Source organism: Brachionichthys hirsutus, chromosome 16, assembly GCF_040956055.1.
Source record: "Brachionichthys hirsutus isolate HB-005 chromosome 16, CSIRO-AGI_Bhir_v1, whole genome shotgun sequence".
Lineage (NCBI taxonomy): Eukaryota > Metazoa > Chordata > Actinopteri > Lophiiformes > Brachionichthyidae > Brachionichthys > Brachionichthys hirsutus.
This window is the reverse complement of record NC_090912.1, coordinates 5,470,958-5,489,128: the sequence shown is the minus strand read 5'-3', so window position 1 is coordinate 5,489,128 and position 18,171 is coordinate 5,470,958. Positions and strand designations below refer to the sequence as shown.

Genomic DNA, 18,171 nt, shown 5'->3' with positions numbered 1-18,171 from the left:
CAACTTTTACTTAATGTTTCTATGTCAACCGTGTTTACCTGTTCTCATGAAAATATTTGAAGCACATTGATACGACATCCATCCATCCATGCATGAGAGAGAGGAGGAAAAATGCACAGACAAAAACCTGGCTTTACTATTTCAAGGTATATTTCACAGCTTCACGGTGACACTGAAGTCAAAACAGCATCACGACTTGAACAACAAACAAGAAAACAACAAGAAAAGTCTTTGCAGGAGCTAACGGGACAATACTCTTGCTAGTTAATGCAGTACAAATCAAACTGTGAATTTTCAAATTAAGAAAAGAGCAAAGGCTGAGTCTAAAATAAAACCTGGGGTCATGTAATTTACATAGAAATCTACTTGTTACTTGTTACTTGTCTACTTGTTACAGTTATTTGGTGATTAGCTGACCATCAACTCAAAACTTCCTGCTCCGCCTCAGGCTGTAAAACATACATTAGAATGAAAACACTGCAAATAGGTAAAGAGAGGAAAAGTTCAGTTTCCAAACACAAATAAAACTTTAAGCAGATCAAAAGGCATCTTCCTGCAATATGAGATGACTCTCCAGTATAAACCAGTTTCACAATCTAAATTACGTTAGAGAATTTGCATAACTTTAAGTGTCATGATTGTATTTAGTATTGTACTGCAATACGACATCGACTAATGCAGTGAGCTGTGAGCTCTGCTTTAGTCTTCTATTACTTCGCTCCTCCGGTCCTCAATGAAATAAATTCATAAACTCAATAAAGGAATCCATGAAGAGAACGCAAAGACATTGAGGATCGTCCAGGAAACTCAAGACTGGCATTTCACCTCCGTTTTAGAGGTTAAAGGCTCACTGAGGAGGATGTCAGATTGCTGAAACAAGAAGAGACATAGAGATTAGGGTTATGAGAACAATAGAATGAGAAGTAAAAGAACAAGAACAGAGAACCCTGTAATTGTTGTAACTCATGGGGATTATCCTACAGTAAAATATTGTAAAATATACAAATATTGTGGTATAATACCTGAACGCTGTGCATTTGTCCATTCTGTGTGTGATTTCTGGACGTGAAAACGAGATTGCTGTTGGGTTTGGGGTTGCTCTGTCTGCTTCCCATCTGGGTTGCAGCGCTAACTCCGTTTGGTTTATGGAGGCAGAGAACCTTCTGGAAGCTTTGTCTGAAGTTTTCGGAGAGGAAGGCGTACAGGAATGGGTTGGCAGAGGAATTGACATAGGTGAGGATGACCAGGATGAAGTAGATGGTGGTATTATTCTCGGGGATGATATAAATCAGGTTAACAATGTTGGTCGTGAAGAAGGGCAGCCAACAAATGACGAACACCAGCACGATGATCACCACCATGCGAGTCACCTTGTGCTCCGATCTTCGTCGTTTGGTCTTGCCCGCAGACACGCTTGCTGTCCTCATCTGAAAGAGCGACGGCGAAATGAGAGTCACACGTGAGATAATGAGAGCAGAACCTGAATGCAAATCTGAAATCTTATTTTGTGTCATTACCCGGATGACAATGAGGATGTAGCAGGCACAAATGACGAGCAGAGGAGCAAAGAAGCCCAGGATGGATGTGTAGAGGATGAAGACGATGGACCACAGTTCAAACGGATCGGGCCAGGTTATGTTGCAAGTGTAGAACTCCTCCTGCACGTGTGAGTAGATTGTGACTGGCAGCACAACCAGAAAGGACACAACCCACACCGCGGCACTGAACACCTTCACCACCCCCGTCTTCCTCCAGTTCACACTGGCAATAGGATGGACTACAGCCAGGTAGCGATCGATGCTCATCAATGTCAGGAAAAAGGTGGAGGCAAACTGGCTCATCGCGTCAGCAGTCATGCACACCTTGCAGAAGAGATCCCCATACGGCCAGTAGGAAAGCACGTTATTAGTTCCGAGGAAGGGAATTCCCAGGATGTAGATCACGTCGGCTAAGGCTAAATTGAGGATGTACATGTTGGTGACTGTCTTCATCTTGGCATAGCGGACCACCACATAGATGGCCAGCGTGTTGCCCAGGAAACCCACCATGAAGACCATGGAGTATACAACTGCGATCACAACATCGAAGGGCATCGGCGTGGCCACGTGCGAGGTGTTGGTGGACGAGGCGTCGCCGCTGTCGGCCGGAGGCGAAGTCATGCTGACGTTGTCAGATGTGGAATTCCTACTGTAGCCGTCCATGGTGAAGGAGGGAATCCTGAATTGCTGTTGGAAAAAGCTAAAGAGAGTTACACAGATTCATAATTACTATATGGAATACTTAACAATAACCAAAGCTATGTTATGGCTATACTTTTTGCACAATGCACCGTCACAACAACCAATTGGTGAACTCGTGGAAGGATAGCCAATTACCTGGGGAGGAGAAACGCGTTCCAATAAATTGTCTGCAGGGCGAATGGCCAAGATGCAATTTAATGGGAAGTTGTACCGGTACTCAAAATGTACCTGACATGCAGGACTGTCACTGCCGGTAGATTAAATATCTGTAATGTGGGGGGGGGGGGGGTACAAAAACAAAAAAGTACAAATACTTAAGCACTTAATTTTCTGACAACTTGTATACTTTTATGTCCGACATGATAAGACAAATATATCTGTGCTTAACAGAGTCATTACTGTATTTGATCATTTTTATTCTGTATCATGCAAAACGTTTTTGACATCAAGGGTAATTTCAACATAAATGGAAGTGACATTAACACATAGATCAAATGCTGCAGAGCAACGAGACAACAGATGAAAAACACAATCAGTGGATTTTCTGAGCATGTTCCTTTTTCCAGCCACATACAATAAATTCATTGCTTGTGAATAGACAGTCTTAACACCTGTACGTTAACATTATAGTTAGTTAGTTATATATAGTTCAGTTAGATATGCTCTTTTTTACTTCAGTAGAGCAAATGTAACAATACTTCTATACTTTTACCAGTCTTATTTCACAAATGTTGGGCTGACTATCTGGTTCAGCCCAACATAAACAAAGTTCAAACTTGACACGCAGATTTTTTTTTCCCAAGGTCAAGTGATAAAGAAAATGTTCCTGATTTCGTAGAGTCTCCTGTAGCTGTTAAACTTACACTCTGATGAGATCCATGTCCATGTTTTCTGAATGCAAATAATTGAACACATTGTTTGTATAATGTCGACATATTAATCTTAATGAAGACAAATGTTAAAAGTAGATCTTTTAAAAAAAAAATTGTAATATCATAACCAATAAACTTAAACAACAATAAATATGCCACGAGCGCACCAAATGGATCCTATAGATGATATTTTGCATGGGAGCTCACATTTTTCACAAGTTTTGCACGTCAGACGTTGCAACCCGATGCCGTGAACGTGTGTTGCAAAAATAAACGTCTGACGTAAAGATTCGCTGAACCGCGCTTCAAAACACGGGAATGACGCGCCTCCCGCAGCGCCTTGTTGAGAGCAAAAACAGTTGAACCCGCCGCCCCTTCCAGGCTGCGTGATGCGTGGTGCGTGAGTCCGAGGTGTGGACGAGCGCGGCTCATTAGACCTGAGATCTGAGAATGTTTATACAATCAGACAAATGCGCTTTATGTTCTTTGTAGGAAAGCAGAGTTAAAATAGGACTTGACTACATGAAATAAAATTAAAAAAAAGGTGCAAGAATTTAAATGTCACATTAATATACAAGCACATTGGTTTCTTTTACAAACAGTGACAACAGAAGGAATTCGACCTACCGGTGCGTTCCTGTGCGCCTTATCCTTTCCACTGTGGAGGGATGCGCGCCTACAGCCAGGTTCACACGCCTTTGTCTCCTCTCTCTCTCTCTCTCTCTCTCTCTGAGTTCAAAATGAACTCTCTCTCATCACCAGTGAAAGAGAACCCGACTTATTCTTTAGTCTCCGGCATTTTCTTGACGTCAGAACGCTCAGCTTCCCCCAGTCAGCATGGGCAAAAACACATGATGCACGAGTTGCCAGAATTTACGTGCAATCCTGTCATCCGCTATAGTGAAGAGTCACCAGGTTGATGCACTACCAGTATTTATGGGATAAAATGACACGTGAAGGTCCCGCCCATGTGGGGGTCGTACTCACCTTACAGCATAGACCAGTTGAGCTCATATTGGTGCCTCCGTTTGGTTTCTTAACAGATGATATTTCTGGAAGGCATCGTGTGAAAAGAACCTAGAGAAAGACTGGGGCGATGCATGAAGCTGGCAGAATAAATCACCCTGATGGTGGCCAGGGGCATGCTGAGAGGGAGGGAGAGAAATTTAGCTGAAAGGCGAGTGCTTTGGAGGAAGGATAATGTTGCGCTCTAAGGGAGAGATTTAATGGAATCACCTGGGAAGGCTGCCTACGTTTAAACAACATGGCACTAACCAAAACGAAAAAGAAATGCTCCCGTCTGTTTAAACCAGTAATAGGATGCAAAAGTGTAAATGAGATTATGTTGAAGTGTGCCATACATGCACCAATATATGAGTGTTTACATGTTTCCACTTAGCATTTCCTACATTTTTCACACTGCCCAAACAGGAGGTTAAGAAAGGACGGTGGAGGCTAACATTTCATTCCTCCTGTTCCCAGTTTGTCTAATCCCAAACAGGAAGATTTAGGAGTCTCATGAGGAGAATACGCCATCACACAGCCACGTGGAAAGGTTTGTCCTGAAGCGATGGCGCTGTGGCAATCAAGATGCGACACGCCCGGATAAGGATATGCCTCATTTACACTGATTTCTCCGGTGTGGGCAGTGCCAACTTATTTTCAAGGTTAACAGATATTAAGTTGCAGAATTTCACATTTATTTTATTGTGGATTTATCAGATAAATAAGGCCATTGGATGTGGACGAAGTAAATTTTAAAATACAAGTATATTGAAATAAAAACCTTATGCCTGTACCAGCCATTTGAAGTAGGAAATTCTAAAGGTTAAATGTCTCAGGTCAGAAAAATCCATGACGTACATCCATGAGGTCAAAATCTACCATGTGAAATATTCCTTTAATAACAGACTGCCTAAAGACATGTCTGAATGAATCTTGTTTCAGTTTACTCTTATTGATATAAAAACACTGCACTGTGTTCCTGAATACTCACTATAAGTATTGCTTCAGGAATCCTCAAAAAGATGAATCGATATTTAATTTCTGATTCTGAGGCAGATCGATAGAGGAATGTGTGTTTGTGGGTTGGAGAGCAAAGGGAATGTTCTAATGCAGATTTAATCAAGCATTAGGATTCACTGTTCACCTCACATGTGATGAAGGTGCTAGAAAGGCTGGTTCTGACCCGCCTGAGGACTGTGTTGAGATTAGGGATGTCCCGATCTCATCACGTGATGGGAAATCAGGCCCAATCGCGTGCTTGCAGAATCGATCGGAATCGGGCATTAACTTCCGATCAGGACTCGGATATATATGGATAGTTATTTTCATACATGTTTTATCAGATTTGGATTTATGAGTGAGCCCACGCTGCTCCACACAGAGACGGCAACACATGCTTCCTGGAAGCTTCCTGGATCAAACGTTGGGGGGCAGGGTTTCCTCACCAACACGGTGGCATAGTTGGTAGCATTGTTTAAACCTTCAAAACCGGCACTGGTGTCGAATCCCACTCCGGGAGTGAGATAGAGAAGGGTGAGCAGGGCAGACCCGGGGCAGACCTGGGCAGAGTGGAATGTCCCGGTCCGGTCCGGTCCACTCCGCCCGGGTCAGGCCCTAGAAGAACCACCACTGATGGATGGATGGATGGTGTAGACTAGAGACTTTGCAGCTGCATACTCAGGCAATGATCTCTGCTCTGTTATCTGTAAGCTGCATATCAAAGATTTGTTTTGATAACACTGGGTATAAAACAATGCTGTGAGGACACGTCATCCGTGCCCTTTGACCTTTTTGCAACACCTTTTTTTTTGCTTGAGCTCATTTAATAAAACCCACGTAGACAATTTCCTTCTTCTCTCTCTGTATTTTTTATTCATCTTAGTTAAAAAACGTGTTTCAAATTACAGGAGCTCAGTTTCACCTGCACTGTTTAATGCATCTGTTGAACTGTTTAAAGTTCCACCGTGCTGATTTTTATGGCTTTGATAGTGCAGTTATAATTATTAACTAACTCTTCCTCTTGCTCTGCACTGTGCACCCAGCGAGTCCTTGAATCATTGTGACAGAACGTGATAAACATCATTAGGAGAATATAACGCATGCATTGTGTCTCAAGCAAATAAATGTCAGGACACTTTCAGAGTGTCATAAAACCTCTTCCAAATGATTTCTGTTCACGTTTACTGCAAACCATTAAACCGTTCATTCTCAGTTGGTTCGGATAAACCGCAGTTTCACTGGTTCCGGGTAAAGAATGTCAAATATATAGAGTAAACGGCATCTATGATGTAAATAACAGCGTTGAGGACTGTCATGACGGTGACCACCACCAGCTTGTCTCTGGAACAAGGTAACACACAGTGACGGAAACTGTACAGTGGCCAGATCACCATAGCTGTTATATACAATGTGGCTCCCAAAATGTTGTAGCTGATCACCAAGTAATCAAAGGAGAATGGAAAATAAGAGGTTAGCTGTCCAATAGTGAGCAGGATAATGAGGATGGCAAAGATGAAGCACAGGGAGTACACGGCCACGCACCACTTCAGTCCTGGGGAGTTGAACTGGTTTTTCTCCAGGGATGTGAAGATGACACAGGCGAGGAACGCCTCGAGCATCTTCAGTATGCCAGGCAACGTAGAGAGGAACCCGTTGATCTGACCGGCGGGGCGAAGACGAGTTAACACCACTTCGGCTGTATATAGCCCAAAACACACCCACGACAACACGGAGGCACTGATCTGATGCGGACAAGCCTTGCAGGTGAAGAAGATTGGGTAGATGATCGATGCAGAAAGGCACATGAGGCTCGCCAGCATAGAAAAGGCAATGGCGAAATCATCCCAGGCAAAAGGTAGCTTAGTGTTGACCGTGGTGAACTCCAGGATGAGGATGAGGAAGGTGAAGAAGAAGCAGAAGAACCAGATGAACATGCACCATACCCAGTAGGACTCCAAACTAGACTGCACTGATGCCACCAGGCTAAAAGTCGTGCAAGTGAGGACGGTAGCCATTGTTCGCATGATGCCCACTGGCTTGGTGACCGACTGCAAATCCACACGGACCATTGCTGGAAGGGACGAGTCTGTTAGACCTGAAAAAAGTGCTTCCAAAGTCAATTGATTCCACTCAGCACATCCTTCTGGACAGCGGAGATCCTGCTGAATAAATCCATGTGGACAACAGCGCGAGTTGGTGCTATCTGTGAAAATGAAACTGAGGCAGGGTTGTGTGTCCACACGGAGCATCCCGGGCTTATCTCTAAGGTTTTTATGGCCCTTTTTTCTTTCCACCAATACTGGCTCAGGGTTATTGTGTTAACTTTATGCCACACACTGGACTCTAGTCCTAAACATGAGTCTTATTCACAAACTAATCGCTAAGGCACTCATGTTTTAGACATGAGTATTGATCCTTTCTGTCCTTGATTTCACTTGATTGAGTCTTCCTGGGTTAAATACATGTATGTTATTACTGCCTAAGGTTGTATAATGTTGAATGCTGAGCCTTTGTCTTTTTAATGGAGCCTTTTATTGCAATCTTCCCTTAAAAAACATTAAAATAAGGGCAGAAACTCCCTGAAAAATGTTCCTCTGCATCCTTCTCAGTCATTTCTTTCCTCCGAAGTAGTGGCGGCTGGTCAATAGAGGGCACCAGGCACTCATAAAAACAGAGGAATCAACCAAGTAAAGCAGGGAGAAGTAATTCCACAGCATAGCACCCGTTTATTGTGGAGAAGTACTGCTGTGGATCGGTGCAGCAATAAAACACATAATCTTATGAAGCTCCACTTCAAGTTTTATTAATATATCACTCTGTCCAAAGCCACAAAATAGCCTTACTTCTTCTTTGTTTATAATGATTTCTGCATATTGTAAAGTCACATTCTATATTCTTATTTCCAATTTAATGGCAGATTATATAAAATGGATTATAATTAACCAATATTTGTTGAATCATTTCCTTTCCTCAGCTTTGATTAAATAAATCAGTTCCACAAGGGTTTTTATGTTCTTCAGTAAAATGAAAGTGAAAGTGTTTTCATGCATTTCACATAAATCCTTTTGTTTTTGTCTGACAAACTGAATCTACTTTCATTATAGCACAGCAGGGATGTGTTTATTACATGATGAATACATCACTGAATTAAACATCAAAGTCTTTGAGTAAGTATAGAATAATCACCTAATATTAACTGCACAACTGTAGTTAGTAGTAGTAGTAGTAATTTTATTTCAGTCAGTATCTTAAATGAGAACAAGTTCATTACTATAGTGCTACAACAAACAAATAATGTACAATAAACCCAACTTTTATCAGATTTTATTCCACACATGAAACGACAAGTTTACAACTGACAAATCAAATAAGTGCCGTATGAAAACAAGAGCATTAAAAAAAAGATAAGATATAAAAAATAGATGGCAGGTGCAAGATTGGTGTTGCAAAAATTAAACAAAGAAGTTATTTTACACACAATTATTCTTATCACAAATAAATGCTACCCTCAATCTGCTCAATTCCACAACACACTATATGTTGGAGTGAAAGATAATAGGCATTTACAAAAACAAATGGGTATTACATGCCCATGCAATTGTGTTTCTCATGTTCAAACATTCAGTTCAGATGAACAGATGAAACATTTCCCTCTGCTGGAGTATGAGAAAATACAATCTACGTTGTACTCACAAAGAAGACAAGTCTGAAGGAGTAAACAGTGTCCACAATGTAGGCAATAAGGTTGAAACAGGTCAGGAAAGATATCACCAATAGTTTATTCCATTCGCATGTCACGGGGCAAACGTCGGGTCTCTTGTAGTTCCTGAAGCTGTACAAGGGCCAGACGACAACAGCCGTGCTGTACATCAAGACTGCGAACACATTGCAGCATGTCAGGACCTTATCAAACGGCGCAGGGAAGAGAGCCAGCAGGCGGCAAATCGTAAAAACGACGACAATAAGGGCAAAAATGAAGCATATGGAATAGACAGCGACGCACCACTGGAGTCCTGGGAACCGACTGTACTGGTCGCTGTTCAAGCAGATGAAGATGATGCACGCCACGAAGGCCTCCAGAATCTTGAGGAGGCCTGGTATTGTGGACAGAAATCCACTAATCTCACCAGGTTTAGCCCGGGTGAGCCCAACCTCAACGGCATACAGGACGAAGGCCAGACAGGAAGTAAAGGTGGCACCAATCTGTCTGCCGCAGTTCGAGCACCCGAAGAAGGACGGATAGATGATGGATACCGACAGCAACTGCATGAGAGAAGGAGCAAACGCAGGTGTGACATCATGCCGTGCTTAACATGGTCTGCAGCAGTTCATTTGACTCCTTTCGTGCTCAGTATTCATGATTGTATTCTTTGTTTAATAACTTAACAACAAAAACAACAACAGCCTCGGATCAGTTTATCCCGCAAACGTTATTGGACCAATATCCACAAAGGAGATGGATGTTAAAAAAGGGCACGTACCATTAGAGTGGCCAACATGGCGAAAGCAGTAGTAAAGTCCTCCCAGGAGATGGGCAACTTAGCGCTGAGGCTGGTGAATTCCAGCACGAGCAGGAGGATGGTGACGCAGAAGCAGAGGCACCATGTGAACATGCACCATGTCCAGAAGGGGAAGGTGCTGTGGGACAGGGACGCCACCAGGCTGAAGGAGATGCAGGTGAAGACCACTTCCAGCATCCGCACGATGCCCACTGGTGCTGTCAGAGACCCAGTGTTCAGCGTAACCATGATTGTAATCCCGTTTCGCTAGATAATCCTATAAATGGATGTTATTATTATTCTCTCTGTTTAACAGCTGTTTCCATTAGCTCTAGCTCCTCGTACTGTTAGTGCGGCCAGAATGTCAATGACGGGCAGTCAGGTACGTGGAACTGCTGGCCACTCCCTTGTTGCCATCTTTATCAGACGCTCTTCCTTGGGCAGCAGTAAAATATTTAAATCACAATTGCGCATTAGAACTATCTGAAAGGGCTGTGTGGACGTTGTCCAGCGTCATTTGATTTATTACAGTTCTTATCTGAAACAGGAAACAGCAGGCACGCTATTACACTGAAGTCCTCCCACACATCCTGTTGCTCATGTTTGCTAACCTAATGGTATCACTAGTTCAGATCTGTGAATGTGTAACAGTTGGGTGTGACATTTTTATCCTATTGAAATCAAGACAGGGTTATTGTCCCTCTTTGTCCTCCTTTAGCACCATTTGTTTATTCTCAGCTAAACGTTTTCTGTTTTTTGTCAATTAAGACTTTAATCCAAAATATTTGGAGAGAGTTACTTGTGTTTTTATTACCTCCAGACTTCATTTTCTTAATTCCCTTTATGTGGGGTTAGATCAGCCAACATGTGCCACTCGACTCGGAGGCCTCCCTCCGCTGGCTTTTAGAGCTTTTGAGATCTTGGGTTTGGATTATTAATCAATCAGATGATATTTCTTTTTTTGTATTCCTACAGTATCAACACAACACTCACTTGTTCTGTGTATTATTTATGTAGTACAATATAAAGGAGGGTTGCTTTTATGACTAAATTAATAACTGTGTGTGTTCTGTTTCTCTTCATCCTAAACTGTCCTATATCTGACCCTGACGTCCTTCCCTTCCTCACAGAGAGCAGATTATAACCCTACAATCACACTGACCTCTTGTGGTCAAACATGGACCATCGTTTGCCCAGGATTTGAAGGAACAGCGGCAGCTTCCCATGATGTCCGCCAGCACTATCAGCAAGACTGAAGCGTTTCGAATTCCGGATGTGACAGGAAATGCTCTCGTGATTGTCCTGTGACCTTTTGGCATCTGCAGTCAAGCAGAACTTCCTGTGTCAGAGTCATGAGCTCAGAAGTCTGTGCACTGCATGTAGAGCGTGGGTGGAAATGTCTTGATGACTGTGAAGGCCTTGATTACATTTAGCTCTGCCAAGAAGGTTATGTTTTTGCCTGTGTTTATCTATTTTTTATTTATTTTTGTTACAAACTTAATTCACATTGTTATGGACTGATTTAGATGATTTGTCTTTTTTTTAAGGAAATGTCTAAAGTGGGTCTCGGAACATGCGATTCGACTTTGGAGGTGATCCAGATCACTGCATGGATCCAGGAGTTTATTTATATATTCATTTGAATGATTCTTTATCATTGAGCGATAAGGCTGTTAAATAAAATAAACGGTCCAGATGCCTAGTAAAAATAAAAAATAAAAAAATACAGGAAAAGTTCCCAACGTCACTCGTGCTGTCGCTCTTGTCTCAGTCCCTTATGGCGCACCTGTTAGCACAGATTATTCCAGTCACCTGTCTCTGCGGCTGGATGCCGAATGTCTGAAGTGATAGCCTGCCCAGGTTTTATTTTGTCGCCATTGCTTTGTTGCCGCCCTGGCTTTCGCTCATTTTGGCTGTCTGACCTGGTGGGACCGGCCGTCCTAGTTTTTGTAATTGATTTGGGTTGGTTAGGCCTCTGCTTTGTTCCTTCTAGCCTGGATGTGGGAGCAGGTTCTACAGGCCTGGGAACACGCCCCTTTGTTGGTTTTGGACGACTCATCAGGTCCTTGGGACGTAACGGTTGGATGTGTCGTTGAATCAGATTCTTCCCATGATGGTTTGCCAGAGAAGACACAATAATGTAGTGTTGATGAAAACGTGTGGCTAAACAGAGAAGGAATACTACAACCCCAAAGGAATTTGAGTAATGTAATAGTATATATACCGTATTGGCCCGAATATAACACGATGTTTTTTGCATTGAAATTAGGCTGAAAAAGTCGGGTCGTGTTATATTCGGGGTCTAGACATTATACCCATTCTGAACACTAGATGGCGCCAGATATCGTTACAACTAATGGTGAACTGAACTCCCCAGGCCAAAGCGAACGCCTATCATTATTTTATTGCGATGTTTTTCCTTACTCATATGTGGTGAGATGTGTCTGTGTGGATGTGTGTGTGTGTGTGTGTGTGTGCACGCGTCCAGCTGGGGCGTGTCCCGCCGGAGCAAGCGAGTGTGTGTGAGAGATAAAGAGAGAGAGCACACAGAGCAGCAGCAGAGAGAACTCTGAGACAGAGATATGCGAGCGATAGGAGGAAACGGAGTTTTGTTTAACAGTGCAAGTAAAACAAAGCAGCTTCAGTGATTCAGCACGTCTGGCCGGCGTCCATCTTGTGTTGCTGCGCTTCAGCCTTCATCCCCAGCGTGAAGTCTGGAAGTTAACCCCGGAGGCGCTGGAGAACAACGATCTCCCCGGTTAGACTTCACTTTGATGGTTCATGCAGTTATTGCAATTTTGTTGTTTTATCAGTAGATTGGTTTATTTACATTTTAAAAACCAGAAGCCATTCATTTACAAATGTGATTGCGCTTTAGTTCACATATTTAAATGTTCAGATATTAAGATGTGAGACAGTTTTTGCATGATTTGAATGTGGCAAAATAACATGCTTTTTCTCTCGAATTTATTGTTATAATCATTTGAATCAGATGTACTGTAATTATTTTCTGTATAAAAATTGAAATTGGTGTTCAAAAAGTATTTTCTCAAACTTGAGTCTTGAAAAAGAAGGGGTCGTATTATATCCGGGGTTATATTCGGGCCAATACGGTATATATTGTTTTGTTTTGTTTTGTTTTTTTGGGGGGGGGGGGGTTCTTTATGTTATAGCCTTGTAATTTCATAAATTGGTACAAATAAATGAAATTTCTTTTGGAGGTGAGCTGATGTGTGAAGAGTTTTTCAAAAAAGCTTCGGCATCAACAAACGCTGTTGGAGAAAAAGGCCACTGTAAATGACTGCTGAAAAATAACCAATCATTGGTGCTTCAAAGATGTGCGAAAGCAAGATCTTCAACTTTCTCACCTAATTACAAGGCTCCATGCTTATATGAGTGAAGGAAGTGTCTTTGCTCAACGTTGCTGCTCTCTGTTTACATCAACAAACTGGACCGGCAACTGAATCTACTAAAGCGTGACGAGCCACAGAAGTGAAATAGTGAACTGCTGGTGGTTCAATGACATGTTTACCCAGACAGTCTGGCACTTAGCCGTCCATTAAGATTGCTTGAAAGACTTAATTATACGTTCTAGATAACAATAATGTCATCCAATGTCTGGCAAACCTAAACAAATGCCAACATGCTTGTTTAAATTCATTTTGTGGAAAGGGCTAAAAGGGGGGAAAGCGGTGAAGATGATGAAGATGATGACCAGGGAGGAAGGGCAGGTACAGCCGGTGACCGGGATAGGATCAGGATTTTAATGGATCAGGATTACGTCCCTGTGCTTTTTTCAACGTAAACTGAGAATGAAAGAAACTTTATATGTTACTTTGGTGCCTTGCTCAAGGGCACCTCAGCAGACTGGCCCCTCTCCAGCCACCAGCCTACACTCCACATTTCGTCTGAGTTGGGATTCTAACCGGTGAACCGGTGGACTTCTCTGCCCCCCAGCCCGAGGCCCAACCCACCGGGCCGCTGCCGCCCCTGATTACATTCCTCATATGCCTCCCGCTCCCAGCGTGCTCAGCTCAGTGTTGTGGTCTTTCGACGAGTCTGCTTTGGGCCATGCGTAGCTGCACTTCAGGGAAGCAACAGTGAGAGACGCTGTGTTTTAACCGATGGAACAGAGCCAACATGCATGTGAGAGTCAGTCACATGTTCAATGACGCATCCCGATTGCGTCACTTTCCGGCTGCCTCAAGAATACTTGATTCTTTTAAGACCAACGGAATTTCCCTCCATGACGGATTGCGATTGTACACATGACCTTTTACCAACAAGTTTTGGAGAGTTTGAAATTCACAGCAGGTTTTTAAGCCTCTGGAGCCCCCCCCCCTCCAACACACACACAATGCACTGCTCTTCTTAAATGAATCGCCACAAGGAAACGTTAGACCTCAAATGCTTGAGGGGTGGGCTGACAGAAAACAACACAAAAAGATGTGTAGTGTAGTGTAGTGATTGGTGTGAGCCTGAGTTACAAGTCCTCTTAATGCAGGTCGTCTTGAACCTGTGTCTCCTTAACGGAGGTCTTTCCAGGGGTGCAACATTAAACAGCAAATGATATCGAGATGGAATATTATTCCAAGAAATAAAACTTTGTTGAAAACCAAGACAGCCTTTCCAACACTTGCGCAAACACTGAGCAAACACTGTGAGATTCACAAAAGAAGGGGAGGAGAAAGGGGGAGGGGAATGATCTGGTTGCATAACTACAGTCTCTACGTCGTATGAGGGGAAGTATACAAACATAATTTCACTGCAGCCCCTGCAGCCTCACAATATTCCGTGGCAGCCGCTTTGATTGGTGATCTGTGCCATCCTCATCATCCGTCTTCCGTCTGAATCGAGCTTTCTTGTTTTTGCTGTTTATTCCGTCCCTTTCCAGGAAGCAGGGTTGTCGGTTATTTCCTGATCCCGCCTTTCTGTCTTTGACGGACAGTCTCAAGTAAGTAACTCTAAGCTGCGCACTTACAGCTGTTGTTGTTGTTGTTGTTTCACTTGCCAGCCTCGTCTGAGGGATGGGATAAAGCTAATTTTATTGATCATATTCCACCACGAAGCTGGAGAATCAAGAACGTGATTTCACTGTGTGAACACTCTTTTAAATGTATTTCATTTGCCTAAGAATGCGCTGCTGGTTTTTGTTCTTTAATATTCATATCCGGCTTCACTGTCTGAACAAAAGAAGGGCGAGGCTTTAATTGAATTAGATCACATTTGTGACAACACAAGGAAGGCTTGTGAGAAGTGCCTGGCTCTGTTCTCTAAACAGACCGCTCGGCCTACATTCTTCTGTGTGATCAAAATACAACACTGATGCACTCCTGCAGATTTAGTACATGACAATCAGAGTTTTCAAGCACAGCATTCTTAAACCTCAGCTCTGTTGGCCATGCCTCCCCAGCCAAAGCAAATGATTGCCAGGGTACGGTGTTTGCTATTGAAGGCTTTCGTCCACCTTGGGCGGCCCAAAAGCGATTCTGCTAAATCTGCATTTGTATTTGGTATTTCCTTATATCCACACTTCTCCCAGTGGCTCGTTTGCTCAGGTACAATTGAGTATTTTCATATAAGGTCACATATTCACTGAATTGCAGCATATTTTATTTCAGTTTGTTTACTTGACAAATTAATTTAAAAAAATAGTAATTTTATTGATTTTATATACAATTTATTGGATTATCTTGTCTGTGTATTGTAACAGGTGAGGTTACAGCTAAAATAGGAACAGTTGGCTGATTACAACAGCAAAATGTTGCTTACCCATTGACGCATAAGGAAGAAAGAAAGATCTGTGTAACTGACAATTTTACAATGTTCATAAAAGTATTAAAACAATCATACCTCCTTCCCTTTATGTTCACTCTGAAATGTTGCGAAACCTTTCTGGTTAAAACTGAGCTGCTGTGTTTCCTGTCAGCTTTGAAACAGGATTCATTGGAAGCAGGATGTGAAACATGCGGTAGAAAGTGAAGATTGAAAGGTGACGTTGGGTGAGGGCAAGTAGTAGTCCAGCTGTCAGATCGCTTGGTAATGTTATTCACCAAAATGTTGGTGAAATACTTGTGTTAGTCTACATTTGTTCAACCTATTGATGATTCTAAACTGAAAATTCAGTCTGACTTCCGCAAAACTTTACATTTGAGGAAATGAAATTCATCCTCAGATTACAAAGTCGATGTTTCCTTTCATACGGCGAAGCATGGATGAAGAGGCCTTTGTGATGCAACAGGCTGTTGCTTTGTGTTTTCTGCTAAACAGCCCACAATGACCTTTAACCAATGACCACCAGTATACATACAATATATTCACAAAATCATATTCTCACTTACTTCTATTCAATGAATATTTCTCGTATTCAGAAAAGACTTTTAAAGATGGAAAAAGAATACCCACCACAGGAGCCAGCACCACCATACCCTGGACCACCTATGCAATATGGCGGTGCAATGCCTCAGCCAGCGATGTATCCCACGCCACCTCAGCCAGGGATGTACCCTGCGCCACCTCAGCCAGGGATGTACCCTCCTCCAGGGTTTGCAGCACCCCCACCTGCTGGATACCAAGGAGGTGTGTGCATCGTCCTCGTTTTAAAATGATTTTATTTTGTTTTTTTTCCAGACTAAATTCTATACATAGATCACGCTTAGTGCTTTAAATACGTTTATTTGTGGATTATATAGCATCAGCCATCTGTTCTTTAATTGCATAGGTGTCTGTCTAGCGAGCCAGTGGCCATGGGGGGCATGCATAAGGCTAGAGTCTCGCCTTATGCATGCCCTCCATGTGGCCACTGGGGCAAAAGACGTTGACGATGTAAAAATTTGACCCACAATTTAAAAATTATGAAAAAAACACTTTTATGTGTTATGCTCCAAATTCATCGAAACATTTTCTGAATCTTCTGAACCTGCTTTGATGAACTATGCGTGTCATTTATCAGGCGCTCCCTTTGCTGCAGGTGCACCAGCAGCCACAACAGGTGAGACAATGCACCCGGGCAAAGACAATGTTTCATTTACATTGGTTTCGGCTCCATACAAATACATTCATTTTGGACTACCTTGTATAATTAAAGATACTCAGTCATTTCAGTAACTTGCTGATCATAAAACAAAAATATCCCAAAGTTCATTCCTCAAAATGTAACGTTGATGGGGAATTCTTAATTTGCGTTATTGGGTAGAATCAACACATATAACGCCACTAGATACATTTTTGCTGATTTCATTCTTGTGAGATATCTTTTCATAAAAATTACATTCTTCCCTTCTTCCAAAATTGCAATTTATTTTTATTTCACCTGTATATTTGCATAAACAAAAATAAAATGTGTCCATTTTTGTCTATAAGTAGCTTAGTTGTTTAACTGCATCCACTCCCATTCATTTATGATATAGATCCTTCTCTTTATCTGTGCTTTTGTCCTCCTCAGTGACTCATGTGGTGGTGACACCTGCACTACATGACGTCCCAGGACACACCGTGTGTCCCCACTGCCAGCAGTCAGTGATCACCAGGACAGAGTACACCCCAGGCCTGATGACTTGGGCCATCTGTGCTGGACTCACCATCTTTGGGTAAAAACATTTTCTTTACTAGGGACCTAGTGCAAATCTAGTTACCTCCACCAGGGAGGTTATGTTTTTGCTGCCATTTATCTGTCTATCTGTTAGCAAGATAACTCAAAACATTTCAGGCGGATCTTGATGACATTTTCAGGAAATGTTGGAAATGTTACCAGGAACAGATGATTAAATGATTAATTTTCCTTCAACATTGTAGTCAATGGAGCTTCAAAATTTGTTCCTCAATATCTCGGTTGATTATTGACCAATGTTTACAGAAAGTGACACAGTCTTGCAGGGTGGGGATCTCTGTCCAATCCAGATTAAATTCTGTAGCAACATTATAAACTGTGAATCTGAATCTACAGGTGAAAAACCCATGTACAAATCTCCTTGAGATTTATCATTGCATTCTTCCTCTGACAGGTGTTTTCTCTGCTGCTGCATTCCGTTCTGTATTGACTCCTGCCAAGATGTCGAGCATCGTTGTCCATCCTGCAATAAAACCATCTACATATACAAGAGAATGTGAACCTATCCTGACTGCGACTGGAGGAGAATAACACAAGAAATATTACTTGCCTTACTTGCTTTGAAACAATTCAACATTGTGATATTGATTGAAATTATACAGATCTATATTTTTTATGGGGCATTGCACAGTGGGCAGTTACATTTAGTGATCTGTGTAAGTAATTGCATAAATAAAACAAATGCGTCTCATTGTGTTTCATTGATTCCCGTTTGCTATTGCTCACCGCATTGAGTGTATGATATTATTATTCATTAAAAAAAATTAGAGAGCAGTGGTAGATATTTTAACTTTTATTTTAAGTCCCAACTTTACATGCTTTAAATTGTTTCTAATATTGTTGTATTATGATCTGAATTTCTTTTGTTAAATTTTAATTTGCTTTTTTGATCAATATAGATAGATAGATTTTTATTGGTCCCCGTAGAAAAGTTTTTCTTCACTGAC

At 42.1% G+C, this 18,171-nt stretch overlaps 4 protein-coding genes across 4 annotated transcripts; 1 reads left to right on the top strand and 3 right to left on the bottom strand.

Annotated features, from left to right (window-relative positions):
* Window positions 1-713: 713 nt before the first annotated feature.
* Window positions 714-2,201, bottom strand: LOC137905245 (somatostatin receptor type 5-like). Its single transcript, XM_068749456.1, has 3 exons — window positions 1,518-2,201; window positions 1,023-1,427; window positions 714-870 (listed from the first exon to the last, which is right to left on the bottom strand). The coding sequence occupies exons 1-3, from the start codon at window positions 2,199-2,201 to the stop codon at window positions 808-810; spliced, it is 1,152 nt and encodes a 383-aa protein (XP_068605557.1). The 3' UTR covers window positions 714-807.
* A 4,150-nt stretch (window positions 2,202-6,351) lies between these two features.
* LOC137906069 (myeloid-associated differentiation marker-like) lies at window positions 6,352-7,185 on the bottom strand. The gene has a single exon (XM_068750363.1). The coding sequence runs from the start codon at window positions 7,183-7,185 to the stop codon at window positions 6,352-6,354; it is 834 nt and encodes a 277-aa protein (XP_068606464.1).
* Window positions 7,186-8,794: 1,609 nt separating this feature from the next.
* On the bottom strand, window positions 8,795-9,864 carry LOC137905427 (myeloid-associated differentiation marker homolog). Its single transcript, XM_068749666.1, has 2 exons — window positions 9,598-9,864; window positions 8,795-9,379 (listed from the first exon to the last, which is right to left on the bottom strand). The coding sequence occupies exons 1-2, from the start codon at window positions 9,862-9,864 to the stop codon at window positions 8,795-8,797; spliced, it is 852 nt and encodes a 283-aa protein (XP_068605767.1).
* Window positions 9,865-14,360: 4,496 nt separating this feature from the next.
* Window positions 14,361-17,915, top strand: LOC137905428 (lipopolysaccharide-induced tumor necrosis factor-alpha factor homolog). The gene is made up of 5 exons (XM_068749667.1): window positions 14,361-14,569; window positions 15,987-16,194; window positions 16,568-16,606; window positions 17,060-17,204; window positions 17,619-17,915. Exons 2-5 carry the CDS (start codon window positions 16,002-16,004, stop codon window positions 17,722-17,724), a joined length of 483 nt encoding a protein of 160 aa, XP_068605768.1. The 5' UTR covers window positions 14,361-14,569; window positions 15,987-16,001; the 3' UTR covers window positions 17,725-17,915.
* Window positions 17,916-18,171: the final 256 nt, after the last annotated feature.